Source organism: Maniola jurtina, chromosome 14 (genome assembly GCF_905333055.1).
Source record: "Maniola jurtina chromosome 14, ilManJurt1.1, whole genome shotgun sequence".
NCBI lineage: Eukaryota > Metazoa > Arthropoda > Insecta > Lepidoptera > Nymphalidae > Maniola > Maniola jurtina.
In genome coordinates, this window is record NC_060042.1 from 12,171,428 (window position 1) to 12,189,952 (window position 18,525).

An 18,525-nucleotide genomic window follows, 5' to 3' on the forward strand; every position below is an offset into this window, starting at 1 on the left:
ATCGTCCTAAATAGACATTAATAATAATTTAATTTCAGTTAACATAATTTTTACATTAAACTGTGTGCTTTTTGCTGAGCGCTCGAGTGTCGCCGGCTTGTAGAAACATTTTAGCGATATTGAAATAATAAAGCTCTTAAGCTCCCCTTTACTTTTATCGCACCGATTCATCCTGTAGCCAAACATTCAGATTATAATATTTTAAATGCGAAAACACTTTCTGTCTGTCTGTCTGCTACCTTTTAACGGCTGATCCGTTTAACCGATATTAACGAACTTCAACTTAGTACAGAGATAGCTTGCATTCCGGAGACGGTCATACGCTTTGATTTTCTGAGTAGAAACTTTATGCCCGGAAAATCAAAGAGTTTCCACAGAAATAAAATAACCTAAATCCATCATTTATTTGGTACATAATATGATAGCTTGCTTCCCGGAGATGGATATGACTGCTTTTTATCCTGGAAAATCAGAGTTCCCATGGGATTTTAAAAAATCTAAGTTCGTCTGCGTAACGAAGTTGCTGTCATCATCAAATATTATTATTAAATAAATAAAACTAGGCTGCAGCTTTTATTGTACTTGATTGTAATCCGGGGTTATTTAACTGATTTTTATCAAACTTGCTAAAATCTCCGTCAAAATTAACTCATTTTGTAGACAAATAATTATTAATAAATCGGGCAAACGGATAGTTTTTATATAGATGGATATTGAATAGATATACCTTATTTATTCTTATCTCTTTTAGGTTCTACTATCTGCATTGTACTTATACGACTCCACCCATACAATATCTAGGCGTTTGCGTTGCTCCTAAGTCCATGTGTCAAACGAAACCAAATTAATCCATTCTATTTATGTAGGATATACATTACCAAAACCAACCTGATAATTTTCATGCGATGTTATCAAAATACGATTTCCATGCTAAAAATTCAAGTTGATCGCACCTACGAGTACCAACATTGACCTTTGCATCATAGTTCAACTAATGTCTGTGGTTCAGTACTCATTATAAACTCAAAATACTGCCATAAAGTGGGTATTTTGAGTACTAGGTAGTAGGTACCGAAAAGAAATACATTCGGCACGTACGGCACGTGCGTCATAAGATGTGCGATAAACATTCAAATCAGAAGAACCCTAGGTAATTAGGTATATTGTTGGTACCTATACTATGTACTACTTACATCAAAATTTATATAATTCAATATTTATAACTAAGTAAGTAAAATTAGATTGTATTATAGCCACAGTAGTGAACGTAGACAAACGATTTTAATATCAAATAGGTATTTAATTTCATAATAAATCAAAATATATTCCAGAGAGATAATTTGTCTTTCAAAGGTGAATGACTTCTTTATGAGAAATGCGCCTTTAATCATGAAACTTTCAAAGAAAAATTACGTCTTCGGTTACCTTTGATGTTGTAGAGCAAAGCGAAGCCGCTTTTCATATTTATTTACCTACTAATTTCGCGATTATAACATTATATTTTGTAACTCAAAACTGTAATAATTTTGTAAATTAAATGTACAATTCAAAGATTACTGTCCAATATCCATCGCTTATTTTAAACATATTTGTCATTTTGTTTCAGATATTGTCATCTTATAAAGTGGCACAACAAAATGAAAATGCAGCGGCTATAAGCTGCTAAACAGGCGAGTGTATATTATAAAGTAACAAAAAACAACGATAACGTTAACCATTTTTTGTCCGCGTCTTTTTTTTGTCTACATTCCAGGCTCCCGCCAAAAATATTCAGAATTATCGAAGATAGAGACGGGCGCCGTCATCTATCGGCTACTTTCAGTATATGCAAATCACGTGACCTTGTCAACGCCAAACTGTCGCTCAAGTGATTTTGTAATGTGTCGCTAGATGGCGTTGTCACGCAAATTGTGCGTCAACTGTCAAACACTATGTCAATTGTCAAATTGTCACTCAACTGTCAAACTCCAATCGCTCTTGTATACAAAAGCAGTCCGAGCCAAGCTAATCTATTATTTATTTACGTTAACTTTCCTATTTAACGCGTTCTCTATTCTCGTTTGGAACAGATCTCCGCGTTTCATTATAAAGTGAGTGTATCAATTTTCACATAGCGTTTCACTCAATATGTTCCATAAAGACCGTCCTTCCGGGTTACTTCCATGTAGGAATTCTGTGTTTACAACTTCCACGCTAATGTACGGTTACGAAGGATTACAGATTGACTTATGACTGAAATTTAGGCGTGATCTCTAATTTCCACGCCCGATTGTTCGACGGGCAAGCAATTTATAGCTTCTTGGCTCTGTTTACAAGTTGTATCCAAGTTTTATGCTCGTCATCCTTTAATTATAACGTTTCTGGTTTGCCGCGGACGCCTTTATTAGCTTGGTTCATGTATGCTTTTAATGATATTACTTTTAAGTCGTTAAGTATTACAATAGGTAAGTTTGTTTATATATTTAAAGCTAATTAGTTATATCCTAATTACAATATGTAAAAAGTCAGCCTAAAATACTCACTGAACTAATATATAAACAGTCTATTTAATAAAACATTTCAATACATGTATAGTTTGTCATATTTTAATAAGTAAAATACACTTTAACTTATTTAAAAGTTGAGAAAAAGTTCTCCGTCCTATGCATTACAAAAAATATGAACCCTGTGTAAGTCATATAATACTTATTGTGAGTTATTGATTTTATATTAGTTATGAACCCTATCATAACCATATTCATAACTCGGCAAGGGCCCAAGAAATGTTCGATCGGGGTCTATTGTACTCCAGCATCCGACTTACACTCGGACCACTGTCGTTGCACTGCACAGTCGTGCTTTTTACAATAGTTGATGCAAAAAATACTATTTAAATTAAAAAATCTACTTAATAGTATTTTAATATCAGTGTACTACCAGTACCTCTCAGTTTTTCTTGTTTGTAGAAGCACAATGAATATGGTAAGGTCTTTACAATTTTTTTGTATTGTTCAATTTTTTCCTGGCTTGTTTATTGAACTGTGAAGTTATGATTATAATTGGTTATGACAGGATCTTATTATGAGCTATCCCTTTTTTTATGAAGTGGTATATTTAATGTGAAATTTCAAGGAATTTTGTATAGCGCTCATGTTCAATATAATTTTTGCTGGAGTGTTTTTTGTTGGCGGGTTTAGTGAAATTGAATATGGGAAGTTATTGAGTAGATTTTAATTTGTGTGTATTGAGCGTTGCAATAGTTTAATAGATTTAGAAAAAAAGGTGTAAAATCCATTGTGATGTGATGTTTAATTTTTCCAACCAAGCCGATCGATGATGGAGACTCTTGACTTTTGGCCGCTGCTCCGTCTTCGTCTACCATCTCTTTCTTACACTATGCAAACTCAATGTGATTTTGTTCAGTTTCTCCCTCTAACACATACGAATCAAATGTGATGCGATGATCCTTTTTATTTGGCCTATTGATTTTTTACTTTCGGTTAGCCTCGTGCCCAAATCTTGGAAAACATAATACATATTTTTATCGTTGACTCTTTTATGATATTTGTGAGTTTTGAGAGTTTATTTAAGTCAAACTCAAAGCTTTTTTCAAAATGGGTTCATTGTACACTTTTTAAGAATCATGTTGTCTGTAAGTTATCAAAACTTATGGAAAACATTTCCATGTCTTTTCATGTATCTGGTTTTTCTCTGTTTGGCAGAGGCTTACCAATACTCCAAATAAGGCCACTACTTCAATCTAAACTCATAAGAACTTGGAAGGAGTAAGGCAGTTTATTATACCCACTAGGCATTGTATCAATGTGGTGATTTGCTAACTCAGTGATCATCACTTAATAAAAGCCACCCAACTCATTTAACATTGGTTGGTTCTACATTGCTGGTTCACTGAGTGATAAAAAAATAATTTATCATAGGAAGTCTTCAATGGCAATTCAAATGAGCTTTTGTTCAATGATGATCATAGGACACAGAGCCAGCAAATCACTCGCCTGGTCATGAAATCGCTTGGGGGCACGTCTTTTTTGGTAGAGTTTTAACTAGACAGGGCCATAGTCTTCTCCCAAACTCGTCATGTATCAAGTAACATATTATAAACGTATTATAAGAATGGAGTGTAAACAGGTCGGGCCGCAACGGTGTGTCGAGCATTTTTAATCTCCGACCCAAAAAGAGGGGAGCTATAAATTTGAAGTTTGTATCTGTGTATCTGTCTGTGGCATCGTAACTCCTAAAGTAATGAACCGATTTTAATTTAGTTTATTTTTGTTTTAAAGGTGGCTTGATCGAGAGTGTTCCTAGCTATAATCCAAGAAAATTGGTTCAGCCGTTTGAAAGTTATCAGCTCTTTTCTAGTTACTGTAACCTTCACTTGTCGGGGGTGTTAGACATTTTTAATTTACACTTGTGTATGTAGAGTACACGACAGGATGAAATGGCAATCGGGGAGGGAACACCCCGAACACCCGCATAGCCCCCACGGCAACCCGATGCGTGCAGGGCATCTCCAAGCCTCATATCCCGATTGCCATCTCACCTGTCGCGGACTATGTATTATCCGCACCGCCGCGCCTTCTCTCTGGGATGGTTTCCGCACTTAAATGTTTCCGTCTGTTGTGCGTGACCGCCGCACTTTTAGTCTACGCACAATAGTAGGCGGATTTTTGTGCGGCCCGATCCGGCCCGCGTGATGGACGCTATCCCTTACAGCGGATATTATTTGCTTGCAGGTAGTGTCTCGCCATGCAGCGCGCGGGTGGGAGCAGGGCCTGTGCGCCATGAGCCACACTCCTATAGGCGGCCACCCGCAAGGTGCGTAGATACTACCACAGAGTAAAAACACCATACAGAGATTCCTACCCTTGTCATGTTCGCGGAAGCAACGCAGTCGTATACCTACTACTCTAACATACTAATAATTCAAATTAAATAGAAGAATAATTGTTTTTGTTTTTAGTGTTCATACTAGCGACCCGCCCCGACTTCGCACGGGTAGCTTATTGAAATTTTCATGCGGACATAAATTATAGCCTATGTTACTTAGGAATAATATATAAAATAAAATAGCTTTATATATAATATAAAATAGCTTTCTACTAATGAAAGTGTTTTCAAAATCGGTTCAGTAGTTCCAGAGATTACCCCATAGAAGCAAACTTACAAACTTTACCTCTTATTAACGTTTTTAAAAATTCCGTAAACTGTGCCGGAATGACTTATAAAGAGATTATTTATTTAAGTTAGTTTCACCATGCGGACAGTCCCTCCTCACATCCTGTAGGATTCGCTGGTCTTAACTGAGTATACTCTTTGTGATACTTGTATGTTATGTTACTAGATTCAGTATGAGGATGTGTATAGGAGTATATGCTTGCAGCTTGTGTATCTGGAATGTTGTGCAGGTTGGGAGCACAAGCTTGCAGACAGGTCGTCGCTGCCGCCGGCGCCGGGGGAGGAGAAGAGCAAATCTCAGCCCAGACATGTGTTCACACAGCCACATCTCTCTAAGTGAGGCCAATTTGTCTCTAATACTGATTCATCTTGAATTTTTTTTAGCTGTTTAGCTAACTTGTCTGTAGTCTGTAGTTAAGTATCATCAATCTGAGTGAGCCACGATTTTTCCGAGATGCAAATTTTATCCATCTAATTAAAATAAAATTGAAGTGATTAAAGAATTCTTAATAATTTCCTAAAATTCCTAGTTGAATAATTGAAATGTGTTCTTATGGTGGAATTAAACACGTCTATTTCGATGCCTATAAAAATCGAATTAACGGCCTAGTATAAATGGCGATGTCGAATTGGGTTTTGGGACAAAATCCTAATTAAAACCCTTTGTCGGGTGCCCTTTGGGTAGAGTTATTTGGGTAACAGAATACAAGCTGACGATGCGACGTAGTGAAACAAGCTTTTTTTTCTATATAGGGCGGGTATGGCGTCGTGGCGCGAGGAGACGGAAGGCTCTTCGGGCAGCTCGGCGCGCTCGCCCGCCTCGCCGCCCTATCTGCGCTGGGCGCGGACCCTGCACCACCTGCTCGAGGTACCTACGTGTTTGTGTGTTTATCTTTATTTTATCTGTTCCGAACACGTTCATGCCAACTGCCACGACGCTATTTAATTTGAAAATGGACGGCATTTCCGTAATCATCACTCCAATGAATTTCAGAAAATATAACATCATAAAAAATAATCCATAACTGTGATTGACTAATAATCCTAAACAAGGCAGTGATGAAGGGAACTTCTACGTGTCAGTACGGTCGTGACGGCTGTCCTTTAGGGCCACCGTTTCACCGTCATATTGCGATCACTATGTGGCGGCATCTTCTTTCTAGGAAATCTCAGCTTAATGATTTATTTGATAGGACGCGGAAGGAGTGCGCCTATTCCGCAAGTTCGTGTCAGGCGCGGGCGGGCTGCACGTGGACCGCCTCAACTTCTACTTCGCCGTGCAGGGCCTGCGCCAGGAGACCGAGCCCGCCAAGATACGGCAGGTCGTCTCCGCGATATACAAGTTAGTATTGCCGCTTCTGGAGTCAGCATTACCATTTATCAAGTCAGCATTTCTACTTATCAGGTCAGCATCCCAATTTATCGAGTCAGCATTATCATTTATCAAGTCAGTATTACTATTTATCAAGTCATCATTATAATTTATCAAGGCAATGTTACCACTTCAGTGTCATAATATTACCATTTATTAAGTCAGTATTATCATTTATCCATTGTCTCTTATCAAGTAAGTATTACCATTAGGTAGTCAAACAAGTATTCAAGTATTTATCAATTCCAAATTGTCACTTATCAAAACCAGTATCAAGTTAAAATTGACACATGAACTCATTATTACCTCTTAACAGAGTGTGAAATTCTTATACGTAGGTTTCTGCGCAAGTCTCAGCTAGCGATGCCCGAAGAGTTAAAGCAGCGCGTGAAGCAGGGCCTCAAGGATGGCGCCAATATCGAGAAGACCATCTTCGATAATATGGAGCAAGAGGTGCGTATTTTTGGTTCAAGAACAGAAATTTTACATCATTTCCATCGGGACCTGTAACTAAAGAGTAACACTGACTGGTGTTTTGAATATTTGTTTATTTATTGTATTTTTTTTTTTAGCAAAAGTGTTTACTGTTTGTTATCCAATCTAACCTCTGCCTTTATGCGTCCACACGGGAGACCGTTTGGACGCATGGACGGACGTGTATGGATGCTTTCTTCATCCACCCGCTGTCCGTCAACAAAAGAAGAGAGAGAATAGGCACCTTCTAAGTAAGCGCGCTCCCATGTAGAAGAGAGTAAGGATGGTATGTTATTACCTACCAAAATTTCTACGAAGTCGTCTAGACAGAGCAACGGTAAGGGTGGACGAGCGACCCGGGATCTCCACAGGGTATAACCAGAACGCTAGCTAAAAACGAAGACAGGCAATAGTTTTTTTTTTTTAAATTTTTATTTAGTATTATTTTTATTTTTTTAATTTGCAGGTGACTCGTGCGATAACAGAGTCAACGTACCAGTCGTTCCTGCGTTCGGACGCGTACGTGTCATACGTGAGTGCGGCGACGCAGCCACTGTCTTCGCCCGACGCATCGCCACCGCACTCGAGAGAAGTAAGTAAAGTTATATTAAAGATGGTTAAAGATTGATAATAAACTGTGATGAATAATAACAATGGCGCGAGTTTTATTGGAGCAAGTTCTCCTACTCTTACAAGTATTCATCCAGTATGTGGAAAACAACTAAATTACTGATCCACAGAATTCAGAGTGACCCTGAGCTTTCTTATGAGTCTCATAGTTAGTCATCATAAATTCATATTAGTATCATCATCATCATCAACCTGTGAGCGTCCACTGTTGAACATAGGCCTTCTGTAAAGAGCGCCACCACACCCGGTCCTCAGTCTTCCTCATCCAGCCACTTCCCGCCAGCCGCTTTATATCGTCGGCCCATCGTGCTGGAGAGCGTCCCACACTATGCTTGCTTATACGTGGTCTCTACCCAAGGACTTTTCGGCTCCAACGGCCATCGCCTCTGCGACATGGCCTACCCACTTCAGATATTAGTATACATTAGTAAAAAATGTCTCTTTGTAGATGTGCGGCGGTGGGCTGGCCACGCTGCACGAGGGGCAGGAGCTGTCGTCCAGCAGCGGAGTGAGCGCGGGTGCGGTGGGCGTGGTGGGCGCGGTGGGCGCGCGCCTCACGCACGACGCGCTCATCGCCACGCAGTCGCGCCGCCTGCACTCCGACGTCGCGCCGTGAGTACACTACCTTAGCTCTTTCTGTCTCGTCGATCTATTGGCTCGCATGTTCGACTGCAGATGACGAAGTCCTGGGCTCTCGATCCCCAGGCCGGGCCAAAAATAGTTATGATGCGTACAATTTGAGAAAGGACTCGCCATATTTCAACTGTCGTATCAAAAGCGGCTCAATCACGGTGAAATGCCCCCTACAATGTCACGATTACAGTCACCTGATTGGTTGACGCTCGCTCACTATTGGCTACAAGTTACAACGCATTGTTTCAACAAGAATACCATAAATTCAGCAAATCAATTGTAATAATGATTGATGCAGTTTTCCTGCAATGCCTTATATTTGTCAGACAGTAATACATAGATCAAATATGACAAGTTCCTTTTCAAATTTTAAGCATTATATATAACAAGCACAACTTCGCAGGATGAAATTTTGTCCAAAATCGGTTTTCGACTCTATCTAGAGTAAGATATTATAATATTAGTAAAGGTCAGACTAAGTTCAGATGTTTAAGATTGAAATGAGACAAAAATTATTAGTTTACTTAAAAGCTTTGCTATATCCATATAATTTAACAATATTCATTGTGTGACCCCAGTATAGACTGTAAAAGCCTCTATCTTGTAAAGTGTGACCCCGCATCGCATGTGAGAACCCTCCCCCATAAATTTACGCTTTATTTACTTTTAGTTTACATTGATATAAAAAGACCTTGAAGGTACACAGTCCTAGTTCCTTAGATTCTTATGTACAACCAAGTTTTATTATATATGTTGAGAGATTTTATAACTTTTCGTGATAGTTCTTGATAACTCTGCCACAGTTCACGCCAGTTAGAGAACTTCTAACAAAACATTGAAGCTTCGACATCACTGGCAGGTAGCCCTAAAGTAGCCGTATTTTTCTTTGATTTACGTTACCATAGCCTAATATTTGACATATCGTCGATTCAGGATCAATCCAAGAGTTCCCTCACTCTACTTCACTCTGGCTCCGACCAGTTTGTCAAATTGTCAAAAAGAGTTACAACAATAAAAATATTACATTATTATAATATAATAATATATCATTTTTATATCGAGCACAAATGTAAACAATAAATCTTTTTTTAACATATTTTATTTATAACCCCGTTTGGGACTGTGTATCTTATTTTTATATGAATGTCAGTTTAGTTGTTAGTTTAGTTTGACTAAGCCGCTTTACTGATCAGTTCCGTTATATTGTTTTGCCCCCCATGTTTGTGTCCCGCTGCATGCCCGCTGCCCGACGCACTCTGTACACGCCCTTACGCTGAATTACCACCTGACCATCTTACCCCGTGATCATTTTGCCCCCTGGCCGTTTTACCCTTTATCAACCGCCTTTACCTTGCCACCCTTTTATCCCCTTTACATCCAAAAACATTTTATTCTCAAACAAACACTCACACATTAATTTAATTAATTCATATTTTTTTTTGCTTATCTTTTATTGCCTTTGATTTACATTTCACTTTAAATATGAAATCTCAAAATAAACTACACAAAATCATAATTTGTCCAAATGTTTGAATCAACACTGTTCACATTTTAAATATTTGATCCAACTATGACACATGCTACGTATCACACTCACACTCTTTCAATAAACTTCACAACCAAAATATTTGTCGAACATTTGACCCAACCCCGTCCCCAACTCGCCAACACCCGGGTGGTAAGCAGGCACCGCAAGCGGTCAGTGTACAGTGCTCACGTGTCGTACGCCGGCTACACGCCCGCCTCGCGGCAAGACTCCGAGCGCGCCAGTCTCAGCAGCGGCCGCACCGACAGCGATGCGGTGTCTCTCTCTGGCAGCAGTGTGTGAGTGTATATCGTATCACAAACATTCGACCCGGCTCCGTCCCTAACACGCCAACACTGGGGTGGTAAGCAGGCACCGCAAGCGGTTAGTGTATGTGCTCACGTGTCGTAGGCCGCCAACAGTAAGTATGAACTTATATTATCACAAATATTTGACCAAATATTTGTACCAACCTCTCCCTGATAGTTGGGTAAATAGAGCCAGGACAGTGCCAGGTGCCAGCCTTAGCAGCGTTCATACCGGTAGCAAGCGTTCAAGTACGAGTTTAATGTAAGTAAAACAAGTAAAATAATAGAATTAGTTGACTAGATATCGTGTTTCCAACGCGCCATCGGCTGTACCCCATCGCTTTAGATTTACTAATTTGTACACCCTTTAATTTGCACTTCATGAATTTATTTGCATTTTTTTTATTTTCTGCTCATAATAAATCAATGATTCTGCCCAATGAATTTTTTTTTTTGAAGTCTGTGAGGCTGAAAAGTGTGCTTACTAGGCATTTTACACTCAAGTTCTAATTAATTTTAGCTCTCATAATGTGAAGAAAATCTTTCCCAATATCCCAGATTTAACAATTTACTTTTTCATTTCCAACTCACAAAAGATATGGAATGCCTGAAATAAAAGCACTACTTACACAAGACCCAAACATATTTCTATAATACATTGACGTGCATAAATTATGACCAAACAGCGGGTACATTTTTACTAGTAATGGCCGACCGCACTTTGGACACGAGCGAATAATCCCGACATTGGTGCGTGCAGAATACGTGCGAGATAGTTGCATTTTTTTAATGAAATAGCGAGAAAACGAGCAGGCGGGTCACCTGATGTTAAGTGATTACATCACACCGCCGCCGATGGGAATTGATTTCAGTTTGCATGTGCTTCCAAGTACTTGGAAGCTCGGGATTGATCGCGCGAGTCCAATTCGTACAAAAATGCATTCAAAGTGCGCTCAGCCTTAGTGAATGTTATGGTTATGAATATATACAATATTCCGCAGCGATGGGATGTCGTTGCGCGGCGTGCGCGAGAGCCGCGAGTCGCGTCACCGGCCGCGGCTGTACGGGCTCGATCGAACCGTCATCAACAAGGAGCAGGACACTGCCATGGTATGTAGAAACTACAATGATATGTGGATTAAAAGCCTCGATAGCTCAACGGTTGAGGAGCAGACTGAATTCCGAAAGGTCGGCGGTTCAAACCCCATCCGTTGCACTATTGTCGCACCTACTCCTAGTACAAGCTTTACGCTTGATTGGAGGGGAAAGGGGGAAATTCAAAACTAAAATTTCTGCATAGGTATCGGCGTACATAAGTTATTAAAAGTTTTAGTACTGTACATGTTTTTACAATGGAGTTTCTATTGATTAAACAGATGATACCGCGAACGCAACGCGTTCAGTCGGAGCAGCTTCGCGTGCTGCCACCGGCGGAGTTCGCGCCGCTTCTTATTGAGAAACTGGAGAGAGTCAAGCGCGAACAGGAGAATAAGGAGAGATTAGAGAGGAGGTTGGCTGAGGTGAGTTGTCCTATCATATTCCCCATTGACCAATTGTTAGAATAATTATTATCTCTTTAGCCTCTGTTATCTATGGGTAACATATTTTCAAGTGTGTAGTTGTGATAATTTCATTACTTCAGGGTGAAGGTGACGAGGTGATGGCGCAGGCGTTACCGCCGCAGCTGGTGGCGGCGGCCATCCGCGAGAAGCTGCAGCTCGACGACGACAACGATCAGGACATTCTTGGTGAGACCTCGACGCACAATGGCAGCGTATCTCTTCACTAGCCAGGAGTCTGTCGAGACTCCGATACGCATAATCTGCTATTGCCCCGCACTTAATACATAAAGAGGAAATTCATAGTATGCCCTGAGGAAGCTACTCTAATTCCAGTAAGGAAAATTCTACCTAGCGGCCACAAGTATTGGCACAGAACAGTAAAATTGGGGGCGATCACAATAGATTCCAGACGTTCGAAATGATACAGGGAATCCAAGGACCTGCATAGCGCCAAAGAAGAAGATCTCCTCATTAATCTTTTTAGAAAAATATATGTGTGATAACTTATGATTACAAACTCTTCACTTCATCTTGCACAGTTAATAAAACTCAACATTTTATGCACAGATCAACACGTATCGCGAGTCTGGTCGGAGCGGACGCCCGGGGCATCCCCACCGGGTGGGCGCAGGACGCGCGTGCGGCACGGCATGCACGTGCACGGCTCACGGCGCGCCCCGTCCGCACTGTCGGCTGACTCCGGCCACTACGACGGCCCGCCCGACTCGCTGCACCATCCGCACTCGCTCTCACGCAGGTAAGCACGTAAGGGATCGAACGCTAAGGCTGAAATATATAGAGTGTACTTTGACTTAGCTCAGAACTAAGTTTCAATTAAAACGCTACAGAATTATCTCGGCGCGCTGCGTGACTCCAGCCACTATGACGGCCTAGATTCTTGTACTAAAATATTAAGAACGTCGAACGAAGTATGGGTATATAGAGGTTTTATAGAGTAATTTTTTTTTTTCAGATCATTTTCCAAGAAGACAGTAACAGAGTTGACTGACAGCGGCGTGTCAGTGGTGAGCGAGGGGACCACCAGCGCGGCGGGAGTCGAGCCTCGCATCCTGCTGTGGATCGCGGAGGGCTCAGAGCGGATGGAGCGCCGCAACTACCGCGAGTCGTCGCGCGGCTCCTCCGCGGACCGGGACGAGCATCGCAGGCGGGACAAGCAGCAGAGGAGTCGGTGAGCGATAGCGGCAGAGTTGATGCTTGACGACATCCTGCTGTGCGCGGAGGGCACCATCACCTTGATTTGTGAATGATTACGCCACCTTTTCTGCTAACAATTCCTTCCCGATGCTGTTTTCCCTGGAATTTTTAAGATATATTCGTGCTGATATAGATAATAGGTAAAATTAATTAAAAAATTTCAATTTTCAGTGGTGGTGCCGCGACTGGTGGCAGTACCGGCAGCAAGTCGAGCGGCGCGAGCGGTGGCGGCGGTGGCTCCTCCCACCCCACGAGTGGCGACGCCCACACGGTAGTGGTGGTGAGCTTCCTGGACGAGAGCGTACCGTACCGGTTCAAGGTGCCCGCGTCGCCGCTCACACTGCGCGTGTTCAAGGACTACCTGCCCAGGAAGGGCAACTATAGGTGCGTTTAATGGCCCTACTTGGCTAAAATGTAACAATCGCCCCGTAAAATGTTAACGTAACGTATAGAGCGGGCTTTCAACTGCATTGTGACGATTGCAATCACTTCAGATTGGCTAACATTCTGTCGGTATTGGTTAAAATATACTGTCGCAGCAATGAAACCATAAATTCAGTCAATCACAACCATTGAGATTGTAGCCATTAGCTGTTAACTTTCATGCGGGGAACTTTTGTCTGTCAATGTCATTATACACACCTGTCTTCTTAGTTGCGTTTTTTAGGAATAGATTTTTAAGTTTTCTGCAAAGTTAACGTAAAAATTTACGCTTGCTCTTTTATGCATTAGGTACTTGATTCTAAGGCATAATAATTATATATTTATATTTCGATATGATCTTACCAAGATTATCAAACTTTAAATATAGTAGCATTTGAAAACTAAGTTAAAATTATCATTATTTGTTTTTCAGATACTTCTTCAAAACGGAGTGCGCGGACCTCGACAACACTGTCATACAAGAAGAGGTCAGTAATGACAACGACACACTGCCGATGTTCGAGGGCAAGGTCATGGCGCGGGTCAAGAGCATAGAATGAGACTCGCCCCAAGCTCTCCTCAGTCCGACGACTAACGTAGCTCTGACCGCTGCCGGCTCCTGCACCTCACTTCACTCATTCACCTGGGGCTCACCTGACTGCGATGAGTGGGGCTCAACCGACTGCAATGTGTGGGGCTCACCCGATTGCGATGCGTGGGGTTCACCCGATTGCGATGTGTGGGGCTCACCCGATTGCGATAAGTGGGGCTCACCCGATGTGTGGGGCTCGCCTGACTGCGATATACGGGGATCCATTAATCGTGATGAGTGGGGCTCACTTAACTGCGATGAGAAGGGCTCACTTAACTGCGATGAGTGGGGCTCACGTAACTTCGATGAGAGGGGCTCACACGACTGCGATGTATGGGGCTCTCCGGAGAGTGATATTTGGGGCTCACCCGATTGCAATATGAAGTGCTCCCTTAACAACGATATGTGGGGTTCAACCGACTGCAAAATTTGGGGCTCACCCGACTGCAATATGAAGTGTTCACTCGACAGCAATGTGTGGGGGTCACCCGACTGCGATATTAGGGCCTCACCCGACTGAATGTAAAGGGCTCTCCCGACTGCGGCGTGTGGGGCTCACCCAACTGCAATACAAGGGGCTCATCTGACTGCCCTGTTGACATTTGAGTCTTAGGTATTAGATATCGATCTTCACAAAAATTTGATAAAAGATAATGATGTGTAAGAAAAATATACAGCAAACAAGTTAGGGTTTATTCACACCGTTTTGGCGTCGCAACGCAATAAAATATAAGGGTGGGTGAAAAATCATTTACCATCTTGTTTCAAAATCATTTTTAAGATATGAAATAAAGGTAAAAGAGAACTATAGTTAATTTACTTTGCGTAAAGTAAACATTTTTAGCATTACCTGTTTACTTTTATTACATGTCTCAAAAATACACTGAAAAAACCCAAAAAAAAAAAAAAAAACAATTTTAGTCCCATTGCAAGTGAAATGAGCAGTGAAGTGGCAGCAGTGAGCAAATATAGCCTGTATTTATTAGGTATTAAGGTTCACTATAAATCGACGTCGCCCTGACTGATCGAACTCCAGCATGAAATGAAAATGAATTTGGATAAATGAAAAAAAATGATTTTAGTCAAACCTATGATTTTTACCTTGCTTTTGTTCATTCATGTAAGCAGGCAATTTTTTAATTTAATTTTTAACATGAACTATTTAAAGTTAAGATTTTTTTTAATTGTTTTTATTTTCGCATATAAAATGAATGCCATTGGATGAAAATAAAATGAAAATTCAAATTTTATGAATATCCTCTTATGACTACGAGAATTGGAATTGGCCAGAGAAAATGACTAGATATTCTTTATAAATAGCACATTATTTTATTATTATTATTATTTTATTAAAAATTGATCAGAAAAGGTAGTGAGACGTCGAGGATAATAACCTACTTTAAGATAATTTAATTTTTCAATTAAAATAAAATTTAATTAATTTTCTAAATATCTACATTTTAACTATTTCGGAAAAATAGTTGTGTATAAATAATATTTAAATTTTAATAAAAAGGCTTTACTTTGTAAAACCAGTGTAAAATATTTTTAATTTAATTTTATGACAATTATTTTTCTTTTTTCAGTGAATAAATGAATACCTAAATAAAATTAGTTCCGTTTTAGTGACTAATGCTAATATACTTATTATTTCGGTTGTTATTAATAATAATTAATGAAATCTTTATACATTTGTATAGATATTCATTATAATATTGTTTTAAGAAATCGATTTTTCGCATTTACTTGGTTGTTGTATTATGAACCAGTGTGAAACAGCCAGGGCGACTTATATACATAATGTAAATTATTTATTGTAAAGTATACTTAAATCTAAGGAAGAGTACATAACAATATACTTTGCGCACCAAATAGAAGGAATATCCGTGATTAACATGTATGCCTGTCTTTTCACTTATAAACGAATGTATTAAAATATACAACAGTAACAAAAGTTAATTTAACGACATTATGTACTAGTCTACAGAAGTTGAAATTATACCTTGCGTCATTCATGTTTTATAACATGTTACATGGTATTATAACACTTATTAGTGAGGTCATGCATGTTATATAACATGTGGATGTGTTATGCTGCAAAAGATTTATAATGTGTTACATGGTCTGGATGTAACTTAAAATATGTCTTAAAATCGATAATTAATACTGCCTATTATTAATTATCTGGAGAACAAATTTGAAATAAATTCCTGTGACGCGTTTTTTGGAAAGAAACTTAATCCGTAAAGTTGTGTTAAGTATTAAAATGGCGTTGTTTATGATTTTACGATATATGAGGTGAGCAAGACATTTGTAAGGGTGCGAAAGAGACAAGCTTATGTTTTAATGGTCTATATTCCTTCTATTCGGTTCGCAGAGTGTAATAGTAAATACGGCGGATACAATGTAAAGTAAAATTCTGTTCCTCAAAGTTATTAAACTTTATTTTTTATTTTTTGTTAATTTTACTTGGGCTAGTTGAGTACGCTTACTACTGTACGATAATATTTTTAATGCGAATTTTTTGCCGTATGCAATGTTTTTACTCACAGAGCCACTGGCTGCATAGCGTCGCTTCGTAGACAAGTATTTCTCATTTTACGATTATTGTACGCTTGCGTGCTGCTTCCATATACATTTCTTGGTATAAATAAACTAAAATGACAGTAACACAGGGAGACACAATTTTTATTTGACAAAAATGATATCATAATCATATGTACGTCCATGATATTACTGTTTTACCTTTGGCGAAAAATTTGGGCTGCCTTTTTTGCAGTGGAGATGTGTTTAGTAGACCAATTTATTACGTCAGCTCTATATAATCTTATTGGACCTTTTAGTTAGAGGGCAAATAGAAATATTAGATACGACATGGCTACCATTTTTAAAAGTTTAGTGTTAGGACTGCCAAACCAACATCAGTGTCACAGATTTTAAATGGAAGCAGCACGCAAACGTACTGTAAGCGTAGACGACATAATATATGCTTCTATGAAGCGGCGCTACGTGGTTCATGGTCCTTAGTGTTACGTGAATGACTGCTTAGTTTGTACATTTTAAATTAATATAGAATAATATTATTATGACGTGTTCGGTTTTATAATGTCTGCGTTCAAAGTGGATTGATTGATGTGGAAATATTTGTTTAATATCATTATTCGTAGAAGATATAGAAAGTCTGTTTCATCCAAACGGATGCATTTAAATGAGTTCCAAATTCAAATTGCGTGTCCCACTCTTAGGCATTTTGTGGTTTTCAATTAATAAGTACAGTTAAAATCTGTTACAAAAACAGTGAGTGGACCATGATTATTAGGCTACAAAAATTATGGACATTATAACCAATACATAAATGATGTCGTTATAAACGGTTTTAACTATATGGAAATTTTTTAAGTGGCACACGTAATATCATATTGAAAAATCACTAAGTCATTATCAAACTGCAAGGCGAGTCTAGACTATATAACATGTTATATAACAAATTCGGCTCGTTAAGTCAACTAAATCTGTATAACTATGTAACTAAAGTATTTTAATTTTATAACATAAAATAACTTCTACACTAAAAAAACTTAATGTTTCACCTAAGTGTATGATAATGTTTGATAACCTTACCTTAACGTGAAAACAAGCAAATTGTAGAATAAAAAGAATCCGAACTTTATCAATACCTACGTCTAATTGTATATTTGGATCCAAATCTGTCTAAAAAAATCTTCCATCGAACAGGATCTCAATCAAACATATAGAAAAACATATAAACTGTATATAAATATGTGGACAGTTATGTTTCCGTTCTTAAGCTGTGAATAGCTCTTTATATAAGTTTCAGTTTTACCAGTCATTGTACAGGCGAATAAGAAATCCGTAATGTCGACTTATTGAATTGTAAACGAAAACTTGCAATTAATTTCTATAAGGTGGCATACAAAAACAGATCAAACTATTTCATTAGAGATTTTTAAAAGAATACTCAAATGAGCTTTAAATGTCTGCACCATGATTGTAGTTACCCTTTGTGGATTGCCTCTGACTTCAATGTGAGACCTGCAATTGCCCATCAGTTTTTGAAATAACTTAGATTTTCGTCATTTTGGCAATAATAGCAGCAATGAGCGTCATGCGACTGTAATCGGGAACTAAATGACAGTTAAATCTGTCAACACGAAAACCATTTCACACAAACTGTCAATTTTAGTTCCCGGTACGCTCGTTGGGATGCTTTGAATAGGCATAATTTTTTTTTAATTATTTCGTATGGCACGGCTCTTCCAGCGTACGTACGTAGTGGTCAGTTCACTGAAATCACATACAATATGTCGATTTCAGTAGACTAGCCGATTAAAATAGCTAAGAAGAATCTATTGAAATGATCTGTTTGGGTGTTACAATGCCATCAGAAAACTGAAGGTTTTACGGCCGAAATTAATTATAAATCTATCTGTAATCCATCGATTAGTTGCATAGCGACACTGTTATTTGTCACTGGCATGACTGCATAGCTTTTTTGGCAAATAACAGCATTGCTAAGTAACCTATCGACACATAGACTAGATAATTTCGGCTGTGAAAGATCAAAATGATATCATTTAATAAGTTGGCATATCGGATTG

At 39.1% G+C, this 18,525-nt stretch overlaps 1 protein-coding gene across 5 annotated transcripts in view; it reads left to right on the plus strand.

Annotated features, from left to right (window-relative positions):
- The window catches only part of LOC123871825 (axin), a 95,199-nt gene extending 81,179 nt beyond the window's left edge, over positions 1-14,020 (plus strand). Inside the window, exons 3-18 of one of the 5 annotated variants that reach the window (XM_045915813.1) lie at positions 1,607-1,670; positions 4,731-4,812; positions 5,403-5,508; positions 5,926-6,040; positions 6,366-6,514; positions 6,883-6,997; positions 7,485-7,610; positions 8,097-8,260; positions 9,968-10,105; positions 11,116-11,224; positions 11,491-11,634; positions 11,757-11,862; positions 12,244-12,433; positions 12,650-12,865; positions 13,063-13,275; positions 13,748-14,020. In XM_045915813.1, coding sequence (XP_045771769.1) covers positions 4,779-4,812; positions 5,403-5,508; positions 5,926-6,040; positions 6,366-6,514; positions 6,883-6,997; positions 7,485-7,610; positions 8,097-8,260; positions 9,968-10,105; positions 11,116-11,224; positions 11,491-11,634; positions 11,757-11,862; positions 12,244-12,433; positions 12,650-12,865; positions 13,063-13,275; positions 13,748-13,874 — 2,052 coding nt within the window. In that variant the 5' untranslated portion in view covers positions 1,607-1,670; positions 4,731-4,778 and the 3' untranslated portion in view covers positions 13,875-14,020. Of the gene's footprint in view, positions 1-1,606; positions 1,671-1,975; positions 2,445-2,773; positions 2,962-4,730; positions 4,813-5,402; positions 5,509-5,925; positions 6,041-6,365; positions 6,515-6,882; positions 6,998-7,484; positions 7,611-8,096; positions 8,261-9,967; positions 10,106-11,115; positions 11,225-11,490; positions 11,635-11,756; positions 11,863-12,243; positions 12,434-12,649; positions 12,866-13,062; positions 13,276-13,747 lie in introns of those variants that run through there. The other 4 variants (XM_045915814.1, XM_045915815.1, XM_045915811.1 and 1 more) reach the window with 4 other exon arrangements.
- Positions 14,021-18,525: the final 4,505 nt, after the last annotated feature.